The sequence below is a fragment of the Bactrocera oleae genome, chromosome 4, assembly GCF_042242935.1.
Source record: "Bactrocera oleae isolate idBacOlea1 chromosome 4, idBacOlea1, whole genome shotgun sequence".
NCBI lineage: Eukaryota > Metazoa > Arthropoda > Insecta > Diptera > Tephritidae > Bactrocera > Bactrocera oleae.
Window position 1 is genome coordinate 71,298,123 of NC_091538.1, and position 12,308 is coordinate 71,310,430.

Sequence of the window (12,308 nt, forward strand, 5' to 3'; positions counted from 1 at the left end):
CTCGCATGCACTCAGCAGAAGCTGGTCGACAACCAACTCCTGTGCGACTGCGAGATCCTTCTGGCCGAGATTGGATCGAAGAAGGTCGGTGGATCCTCTCGCCTTGAAGATATTTCATCTCGCCGCCCTTGTAGGAGTTTTCACTCGGCCCTGTCCAATGGGAACTCATGCGGAACGGCTTAGAATACTAAACGATGCTAGTTGTGAAAGTTGTATGGAGGAGGGTGAGGTGGAAACATCCCGGCATTGTCTCCTCCCCTGCCTGGATTTTGCTAGATTGGGAAAATATCAAACGCGGAGCAAATAGGTATAGGTATAGCTATTATTATATATCAGGTAAATGAAAGTTTTGAGAAATTTCACTTAAAGTTTCGAAGTTTTCAATAAAATACAAGCTTTTCTTTTGACATTTTTTTTTTCACGTCGCAAATTTTGAATTGCTTTCAGTTTTATCTGCGGATCCGCCCCTATCTTCTTAGGAGGTGTGTATAAGTGCACATTTACTCAAACCGCTACAATTGGAATAGTTTAAGATTATATAAAGTGCAATATTTTTGTCATCTAATTTGTTTAACTAAGCGCTAACCCAGACAAAGTTAATTTACAACCAATACAATCTGTGTGTACAGCAGCGAGCAAACAAATTCACAATCGCATTGTTGGTAGCAAAAAAGTTTGGCAAATGAGAAAAGGTTAGATCTACATGCATTTACACACACACACGGATAATGAAACGAGTTGAACTATTAACGTAAGAAATTACGTAGAACGCAACCTTGAATGGCAAAATTACCGCTTATCAAAGTGTAAACACACCAACTGTGGCCTGACATTCATACCTCTAAAGATATCTCGGTACGCGCACACACACCATACATATGTACAAGTATGCACATACCGGCGACAAGTTAAGCACATCGGCAGTGAAACTGACGATATTTGCCCACAAACAGCGGGTCGCACGACCTATTTACTTAATTTTATATAATTATGTGGATATATGAACATATAAACCACAAGTTCTCGAAAAAATTGCAAAACAATTTAAAAAAACATTTTTGCAATTTCAAAATATTATACGAGTATACTAATGAGAATTTGGAGTTTGTTCATAAAATTAATACATAAAAATGCGTCTACAATTACTTGCTTGTATAAAGCAATATTCCGAAAAAGTTGAGTGTTGTATAAGTGTTAATTTAGAAAAGCAATTATAACAATTTTTATTAAAGAAATTTGATGAAATATTTGAGTACTATTTTGCATAGTGTAACTATTGTACATAAATACATTGTACAAAAATGAAGATAGATACTTCCATCCTCCTGGTTGACTATCTGACCAAAAAATTTCGAATGTCGGGTGCAAAACAGTATTTAATATTATATATTCTGCTGTGCGCGTCGTGTGTAGGTGGCGCTTGAATGTATTATTTCGCCAGATTGTGATAAGCACGTTGCTATAATCTAACAACGGTTGTTCTAATCAGTCAAAACGGAGAATCATTCAAAGTTTTATAGACGACAAACAGATAAACAAAAATACCTGCAATTGTTCTCTTTAAAATGCTTGATTAAACAACAGCTTATAGTTTTATAAAAGATATATACATTTGTTTGTTTCTGTATACTGAAATCACTATTTAAAATCCATATTTTACTAAATATTTAACACATACTTCGATAGTAAATCTGTATACCTTATACATTGATTGTTTGTAAACAAAATAGGACAAGGGTTTTCGCAGAGCCGCTTTCTAGGGACAATCGAGCCGTCTTACCTTGATCCACTTTGCATGCCCGGCGAACCTCAGTCATCTAACACCCCTCTCCCTATGGTCCAACCCATCGAAACAGCACGTTTCCTGGCCTACCGTTAGATGATTTCGATGACAATCAACTTAAATCTTACCACCCAAGCGTAGATTAGGTAACCGCTACAACAACAATTCAAAATTAGCAGCTTCTTGGGGAGAAAAGAACGTGTGCAATATTCCAGATCGCGTATAAAGGTTGGTTGAAAACTTTTTACGCTCGAAATGTAAAAATACAGTACGGTACGAAATATATTATTTTATTCAATATAATCTCCCTTAACTAAAATACGCTTATTCCAATGATTCACCAATAATTTTATGCTATCCCTATAATGACTTTCCGGAAGCTCTGCAAAATACGATTACAGCTGTAATACATAGCTTCTTCATTCGACTAAAAACACTTTCCACGAAGCAATTGTTTCAGGTCTTTGAAGAGGTAGTAGTCGCTGGGAGCCAAAATTGGTGAATGCGGTGGATGCTCCAACAATTCGTACTTTAATTTGTTGAATTTTGATGTAAATTATGATTTTTTGGTCTAAAAACCAGGTCTTTTTTTTCATCCAGCTGATCCAAATTAGCTGCAATAATATTCGGAGTTGATTTTTTTTTACCTTTCTACAGATAATCAATCAACAAACTTCATTTTGCATTCCAGAAAACTGATGGCATAACCTTCTTTGCTGAACGTTGTGACTCCACCTGCTTTTGAGCTGAACAACCAGCTTCAGTCCACTGTAATGCTGGTAGATCCAAGTCTCACCCATTGTTATAAAATGACGCAATAAACGGTTTTATTCTGCTTAATACGCTCCAAATTATGCTGAAGAATTTGTTTTCGATCTAGTTTTTGTTGAATTCTTAATTCATATGTAATTCTCCATGTAAAATATCAAGTACTCGTTTGTCTGAGATGCCTATGGCGTTGGCATTTCACTCTTAGTCAAATTTGTATCTATACTAACAATATTATGAACTTGCTCAATGATTTCTGGTGAGGATCGTCTTCAAGCCTAGTACGAACACGTTTAAATTCACCAGCCCAAAATTCAACGGTGCGAACTCCTTATACACTTCTAACAATTGTTCATAAATTTTATTTGCTTTTAAACCTTTCAAATCTAAGAATCTAATCACTGCGCGATATTTGATTTTTTCCATATTAAAAAATACTGTGACACGTCAACTTCAAATGGCTTGTAAACAAAGAATTAAATGACAGAATGACTTGTAACTTTGCATGTGTTCTCACGACAGATGTACCAACTTGAGAAATAAAAAATTGTAAGCTAATGCTATATCTTGGTGAGACCAACCAACCTGTATATTTTATAGGGTCTCTGACATTTTCTTCGGTTGTAATAAACTTAGCAAACTTAATATCCGATGTTAAGGCTATAAAAATACAAATCATAGTGGATTTTTTTAACTCCAGCGGTAGCGATCATTACTGTGTTGTACTGATGATGATCGGTATGCTGAAAATCAATATAGATCAGAGGTGCGTGTTGACATTCTTTTTTCTAATAACTATTCTTAGTAGTATGAAACAATTTTCTCTGACTTTTGTAGATTTCAGAAAGCGCAAAATTTTCCAATACCATCAACAAGAAAATAATGTTTCATGTATGATATGTACATTGTTTCCATTTCCGTTTTATGTACATGATTCTTTCATTAAAACTAAATTAAGATAACTAACTTGTTTGTTTGGATGTTAGTATCTGCGCAATTTATTTTGAATATTATAGTCGGCGAATTATTACAATAGTTAAATCTGGCACAACAGAGTGCTAAAAATGTTCACTTAAGTGGTGTCAACGTATTCCCATTCCGAGGTTAGCTGAAATCAACAGGTTGCACTGGTCACATCTGTTTAAACACCTACCTACAGCGCCACACGCCTGTCGCAGAGCGAATATCAGTCGCTTCGCTGAATTCCCAAACGAAATTATCAGACCATTGTACTCCGGTCATAGTTGCCTAAAATAGCTCACGTAAGTTTAGAGTGTGGAAAAATAGACATTTACGAGTTGCTCACATCATTGTCGTTTGTTGCTGCACAAATTATTTACTCGGCATGTGTACTTCTATCTACTAAACGAGTACATACAAACACAGGCAAATATAAATATTTAAATGCACACATGCGAAGCCGTAAAATATTTGCAACTTCCGCACAACAAAAACATTTTTTACACCCCGTTAAACCTACCTTTCGTGCTAATAGTTTTTAGACTTTGCCAAAGAGGATGTGGGAGAGACTTTTTCAAGGAGTAGATTATGCCTCTCATTTTTTTCAAGAGATTTTTTCAAACAGTTCAAACATGTTGCATACGAAACTCACGTTTTTTGTTAGATAACTGACTTCGTTTAATTTGAAAAATAGGTTATTGTGAACACATACCTGATTTTGGGAAAGGAAATTAAAAAGAAGAAAGTTAGAACTTAGCTGTTGTTTATTGGTTTTGAGAGTAATCACATTGCCGCATACTTAAACTTAAGAAAATTCAATAATCCCGAAGCTACCATAAAATTGAAGTTCGTCACTAAAGACCGCTCATCCAGCATCCAGCCTCCAGAATCAGTATTAATCAGTCAATTTAAAGTAGAAGTTGAGTCGAAGCGAAAACTTGTGCGCCCTTTCTTAGCCGCATATTCTTTAATTTTACGCCGCTTTTGTTTTTGTAATTTCGCAATTTTGCACAAAACTATATGATGGAAATGTTGCACAAACGCGACACGCCATCAACCTGTGTACAATATACAGCTGTACATCAAAACGCCATCCGGCCAGCAACCAACAACAATAGGCCGGCATTAGCGGTCGTCATACGGCCAGCCGCATCCAGTTCAAGCGTAGAAGCGGCCTGCTGTCCACTTTGTTGGCATTTAGATTCATTTCAATTAGTTTGATCTCAATTGATTTTACCTTGAGAATGAATTCAACACAAAATACACAATAATTCGCACATTGCCGCGAATGTTTAGAGCTTTCTAAAAAAGAAAGACACACACACGCTTGCCACTTTTTAATTTACACGCGCATACATACATACAAACATATGTAGATTGAAATACATATGTATATACATATATGCCACATATGTACGTTCATATGTATTGGAGTATGTTTTTTGTGTTGTTTTTTATTGAATCAATTGTATATATGTATGTATGCATGTATAAATATGCACACGCTAAAATTCCCTTGGTTAAATTTTGCCAATGAAAATCTAAGCGCACAGAAAAAAATCTACATCACACAAAAAGCGCAACGGGCAGGTAAGGAGGGGTAAAGGGTACTTGCGTCGCGTGTGTTTTATGCAAATATGCGCCGCTAATTTCAACAAGTGTAGATACACACACACAAACACGCAGACATTTCATATGATTCTATGTAGGTATGTAACTGAATTAAATGTGTAGATGGCCGCAGCGGATTCACGGGGCGGCACAGAGTCGTCACTTGCCACTTGTTCATTCATATGCAAAATCTGAGCTGAGCGCAAAGGAACAAGCGAAATAAATTTCATGCTGACTATAAACAAAGCTTACGGAAGTCAACATCATTGCGAAAGCCAGGAAAATCATCATCAGCATCATTAGAATGCCGCCAATTTTGCTTACATAACATTATACATATGTATACCTATGTACATATGTATGTATGTAAACATTATTATCATAACCGTGCTTACTTTTTAAGAAATATTCTTCAAGTTTCGCTTACAACATACATACCTATATATCACAAGCGATTACGGCATGACAAAACCGTTATGAATTAATTGATATAAATTTTTTCTGAAGCACTTTTGGGGAATACTGCTTGAGATCACAGAAACTTCGTGTTATCTGTTCGTTGAGTGATAAAATGCTTGCTAAATTAGCTTGCATGTGTTGAATTGAAAGACACAATGGCTCGTTTTCGTTCAGACGACATCGGCTGCACGGAAGCTTTAATACCCTACACAGGTACATTTCTTATGGCATAAAGTGGTATAAAAAGAACTTTCTCTTGATTTACCATAAAACGGTGAGTTCGTATGGCAGCTATTTTTTTTAAGAGTAGTTGTCCGATCTGAACAATTCGTTCGGACATGGTAGCGCTGCCTTGAATTATAATATACGCCATGGTTGCGTGACGATATCTTGTCAAAGAAAAAGTTTTTCATACACTGAATTTTATATGTGAGTTTGATCGATCAGTTTGTATGGCAGCTATATACCATTGTGGTCCATTCTAAACTATTTGTTCGCAGATTCTAGCGATGTCTTAGATAGTAATTTATGCCAAATTTCGTGACGATATCTTGTCAAATAAAAAAGTTTTTTTTTTACAAGAATATGATGTTTATCGGTCAGTTTATACGGCAGCTATATGACGATATCGGCGATTTCAACAAATAAGCAGCTTATTGGGGAGAAAAGGATTTTGATATCTCGAAAACTGAGCGACTAGTTCGTGTATATACAGACAGACAGACAGATGGTCAAGCTCATTATGCTGATCATTTCGGTCTCCGACGTTTCTTTCTGGATGTTACAAACTTCGCGACAAACAAACTTAATATACCCTGTTCAGGGTATAATAATAAGGCTCTTTCACAGTTATTTGCGTGTTGACTAGGGCATTTGTCCAAGAGATATATTTTACAAGTCTAAATTCTTGATGAAAATACGTCAAAAAACAACATCAAATCTGCACTTCTATGCTCATATTTTTGCTGTTTGTATATTTTATGAGCATTTATAGAACTGCATGTACTATATATAACTAGATTGCGAGCAGTATAATTGAAATGGATGATACTGATTTCGACATGCATATGTTTATTCATAAATTGACTACCGCCTGCCGCATTGCTTAATCTCCTTCTATGAGTGAATCGGTCTAGTGTTCCAATCAAAATACATATTACGTAATAACCCACTTATGACGCTGTTGCTGTCTTTTGCAGGCAATATTGCGGCAAAGTTGCGAAATTACAAAGAAAAGTGCAAAGTAAAAGCTGAAACATTTGCAGCAGATACAATATGTAAGCTACGATCGGCTACGAATTGGCAATTTGGAACACAGTAGAGAGTCGATCGAGAGAGGTGGTGATAATGAACACAATTTTGCCAGTGTTTACCATCATACCTCCCTGTATACATCCATACATACGTATATATTTATAATATATAATATATTTTTATTGAATCAGACTGTTCAACGTCAGCGTAGGCAGAAAGGCATAAAGCAAAAAAGTAATTAACGTCACAATAAGATGATCTCACAAATTCGTGCGCGGAGCAAAAAGCTGTGTGCAGAAAACACATAAAAACCATACTACAATTTAATACAAAATGTTAAACACGAAAGAAAACAAACACGAAATAAATAGCAGACATGCTAAATAAAATGTTGGAAAATATAAATTAATAAAATAAAAATTATAAACATAGACAAAACCAGCAAGAAATAAATATGTAAATTGAGCGAAATATTCCACAAGTGCATTGCTTACAAAAACAAAATATTTTCGACAATTGCCAATTGCTTACGTCTCAAAATTTGATTGGTTCGCTCTCTTCCCCTCCTCCCCTTTTCTGGTTAATTCAAATATCGAAGTGGCAAAGAGTAAAATTTCACATTAGTTGCCATGGATAGGCCCATCAATAATACAGAAAGTAAAATACTATGCACTCAAGTATGATTATCAGTCTGTAAATTAACATTTCAATGAATTCAACTGGTGGCGAGCGAATTGAAAACGTTAAGTGAACATGAAATATTGACGCTCGCGAAAAATCGCTAAAAGTCAAAAACGAAACGTAGACGGCATACCTGAGGCCGTAGTGTGTAAGGTTAGCAGGGAGTAGGGAGTGTGCACGTGCTGCTCCAAACAAGGGCGTACGGTGGGAAGTACATGAGCATTTTTTTAATTTCATTTGCCCCGCTTACGTCGCGACACCCGTAATTATCTGATAAGATGTATACACACACACACATACACACATGTGACGACTTTGGGGGAAATCAAACTTTTCGCCATTACTGTTATTGTTGTGATATTGACATTAGTTATAAATATACGCCGGCACACAATACATACAAACATACATGCACACAATGCCAACTGGCAAGACGGAGACTGATAAAATAGTCAACAAAATAAACCAGTGCATGCCGAGAAATAGCAAATCAATGCAAACAACAACAACAACACAATGTATATACACATATTGTACATATGCACTTGTTTAAGTAGAGAACAACATTGAAATTATGATGATGAGAGCGCCGTCATACGATGCTTCCGATAGTTATGCTCCACACGAAATTTAGCAACTAAAACTGATTATTAAGACGAATTAGACTGCCAGCAGCAGCAAAGAATAATAAAGACAACAACAACAACAATCAAAAGTTATCAACAATAAATAACATCAGAAATAGCTCCTGTTCGAGAATATAACAATGAAAAATCACAACTACTTTTCAACAAAATACAACCGCCTGCAAAATGCATTACATGCGATTACTTCTAAATACATACATACATACGTAGATACATACATATGTAAAAGCAATGAACTTCGGAATCACTTGTTGTACTTGTTGCGTCCTAGATACATATGTACATACATATTATGTTTTGTTGTTTTTGTTATAGTTGATATGAGAATTTTTTCAAACAATGCAAAAGTGCGATAAAAAACATGGTGACAGCTAAGCCAGCAGAAGAAAAGCGAAAGGCCATATACAAGTATGCACTTACGAATACCGTGAAGGGGAAAAGGCATAAAAGTATATTTGAAAATGCCAACAGACGGACCAACGGACCAAGTGAAGTTTTTATTTCAATTTAATAGAAGTACAAGTAGTTACAAAGCTGTGACCAGCGCGATACCGCCCAAAAATTACATTCAGAAAGTATTTTTTATATGGTGAAGTATTTTCCAGCGAAAATTTGAGAGAATCAACCGAACAGTGAATCCTCACTACAAATTGTTTCTAATTTGATTTAACGATATCACAATTAGTTAAAAATGTTGGTCAATTTGAGCATATCGATAAATTTTCCCGCTCTAATTGGAGTTTTTCCATGCTTATCTTATTAAAATTTTAATACTTTACTAAATTAAATATCTTAGTGAGGAAATTGTTCAAAAATTTAATTTCATATTGCAGCTAACTATTAATTTATTTAAAATTTTCTAATATATGTATCTACAATCAAAATAATATTAATTTAATAATAAAATATTAAGTACCTATATACAAAAATAAACAACTGAATTTAGAAATAATAATACTTCCTGAAAATTCTGAAATAATAAATTATTGTTAAAAATATGCTGTGATTTAAAGCTAATTTCGAAAAACATTCCGATTTGCAACTATTTTGAAAGCAATTTGCTTTACATGCCTGATGGCTTCTTCAGCATATGCACGCAAGAAGGGGTGAAAGTAAATAGTATTATCATACTATGGCAGGAATGTTTTCGGCGTGAATCACCGAGCCAATACTAACAACAACAAACGTAAACAAGACAAACAATCAAACACTCAACAAAAGGCTGACAAAGAATCTTATTGCATTTTAACAAAACAAAGGTGTCAAATGACGTGGACTTTGCGGGTTTCGTCTGAAATATATTTTAAAAATCTTCAATTCTATATACGACGAAGAATTGAACTTAGAAAATTTAGTATTTATAGCTTCTTAACAGTAACATGCCTAGTATGTATTAAAAAAAGTTAAATCTTTGTCACGTTTACATAGATAAACTTAATATAAATCCATACTTAAATCCAACTGGAGGGAAATATATAAGACTCGTACCAATTATAGATTGATTTTCTAATGGGTTACTTCTTTTGACCAATTCTATGACTCCACAATATAAGAATATTGTTTAATAAATTTGTAAACTGATACGAGTTCGGTAGGTTTCTAAACGGATTCTGACAATTGCAATTGTAATGAATTGTTGGAGAAAAATAAACTGCAAAAAATTGTGGCAGAGCATCGGGTACTCCACCGAGAATTCCGGGCCAAGGCAGAATCGTCCCCGATCTTCGCCCGTTCTCCTTCACTAAGTATAGCAAACACTTCAAATTTCTTTTAATATACGTACGTACTAATTAAAGCATTATCAAAAAGAATTCAATTATCAACACACAAAAACAAAAACAAAAAATGCCTTTACATCTAAATATTACGCTATTCGAAATTTGTTTCTTTTTGTAATTGTATAAGAACATACATTTTTTAATACTTTCAAATTAATGAATTGTATGTTTGTCGAACCGAGCATAACAATGCAATCAGCCTTTTGCAGTTGTAAGTGCATACGTTTTTTGAATGTAAACATTTAGCTGCAACAATAGAGGCGCCAAAGCCTTTTTGCGTCATGTCACTGCGTGACACACATTCCGGAAGGAAAATTCCAGCAAAAGCAAACCGCGATTCTTTCAAAAATACCAACAATATGACTTGCCACAGCGAAAGAATAAACAAACTCGCTTTTTATTGGGCATCCAATTCACTATTGCATCAGAAATTTTTGAGGTACGTATTTGTATATTATAGAGGCAAATGGGCATTAATTTTAGACTGAAGAGCTCAAATAAATACTAATACTAAAACTTTGATCTCAAATATCAATAGAATCATTGACCATTTCCATGAAGTCCATATTGCTATAAAATATATTTATATACGATATGTAGAAAAAACTAACTTCCGAAATTGAGGTTTAGAAAATCGTATTGTGGTATTAATATTTTTCTATTCAAATCGAACGTATCAGAATCGTCATTAAAAATATGGAAAATATTGCACTTACCCCAACATTAATTGACGTGCTAACATGCTGTGCAATACGATTTAGAAATTTTCTGAAAGATGAACGCCTTAGGATACGATTTGTATTTGTGGCCGCGTTGTTGTTGTTGCCTTCATTTCCACCGGAAACTGGTTTACCATTTACTATTTTTTGATCACTAACTTTGCCAATAGTATCTCTTTTTATACTGTCGCTCGCTTTAGATTCGTGTGAGCCACTTACTGCACCACCATTTCCACTATTAGTGTCCTTACAAATGGCTTCGTAGCTGCTTAGTGAAACGATACTACCGGCGCGCCCACGTCCCCCACCAACACACGACGATATCGCAGAATTGCTTCCACCAGCACTACTCGCATTGTCTGCTGCCGAATTGGAAGTTTTGAATTTGCGCGACCACCGGAAGGGGTTCCTTGGCATAGAGAAAGCTCGCCTTATTTTCTTGGCGGCATTATTAGCTGCGGTAGTTGGTTGAGATGCAGGCACAATGATCACTTGCGGCGTTGCCGAAGCTTTTGGAAGTTGTCCATGCTGGTGTTGCTGTTGTTGATGCGCGTCATTTGTTATATTGGAGTTTCTATTATCAGCGGACACGTTCGTCGATGCAGGCGTAGCGCCCACTTTCCCAGGCGTTTCTTCTTTTGTACCCATCTTCGATGTCAAATTATAAAAACTTTTCGAATTTTACATTAATGGCATGTGTTTGTTGAAATTACACTGCAAATGCGAACAGCATTCCAATTCACGTATCTTCTTTTGTATTTAATTGACGATATTTTCTATGAATATTATAATTTTTTGCTTTGTTTCGTACTTTTTTGTTTCCACGTTCTCTTCGTCACTACTTTGCTTTTTTCCACTTCCACCGACAAGTTGGAAACTTTCCGCTTCGCGATTTCTCCCCTCTTCTAGTTTCTATTTTTTTCTTTTATATTTCGATTTGCTGTGCAACACCCAAACTTCGTTTTAGATGCATATAACGATATATTTCACACTTAGTACATTTGACTTTAGTGATTTTCTAAAACAAATGTTTTCACGATAATCTGCAAAACTTTTCTGCCCTCAATTCAATATTCAGCGATTGGTTTTCGCCCATTTTTTAGTGTTCTCGTCAGTCGCGCACCGAAATCCACAATGAAAGCGAAATAAATGTAACAAAAAGATTACAGCGCCGCCAAAGATTTTGCGGCGGCGTAAGTTGCCAGATTAATCTATTCAATTAAGAGTTGCATTTTTGTTTGAGTTCAATGAATGAGTATAAATTAATATTATAAGCTTTAGTAATTCCAATCTCTCTCTCTATATATATTTACGCTTCTTAAATAAAAAATCTAATTAAACATTTTTACTGGTAGGAATTTATATATAAATCGATAAACGGCAAAATAAAAAAAAATATATATATTTCAAAAAATAAGGTAACTCTGATTCAATATAGCCAATATTCTGACGTGTTCTTAACAGAGTTGATTTTTAGGATGGTATAATTTTTTTTATGATTATGTATTAATCTAATTACCAAAGAGCGCTGCTAGAGATATCTTTTAATGTTTCTATTAAATTCTTAGGTCTTTGCACATGTGATCGTTTGTCTCTTTTTTAAGCAAAGAGCTTATGAGTTTGACAGCGTGTATGTGTTAGTTTCCAT

The 12,308-nt window shown here is 35.0% G+C and overlaps 1 protein-coding gene across 3 annotated transcripts in view; it reads right to left on the bottom strand.

Annotated features, from left to right (window-relative positions):
- The window catches only part of Usp15-31 (Ubiquitin specific protease 15/31), a 30,495-nt gene extending 18,695 nt beyond the window's left edge, over positions 1-11,800 (bottom strand). For 2 of the 3 annotated variants that reach the window (XM_014247412.3, XM_014247403.3), the window contains exon 1: positions 10,658-11,800. In XM_014247412.3, the coding sequence (XP_014102887.2) occupies positions 10,658-11,308 (651 nt within the window). In that variant the 5' untranslated portion in view covers positions 11,309-11,800. The remainder of the gene's footprint in view (positions 1-10,657) is intronic. The other variant, XM_014247420.3, reaches the window with a different exon arrangement.
- Positions 11,801-12,308: the final 508 nt, after the last annotated feature.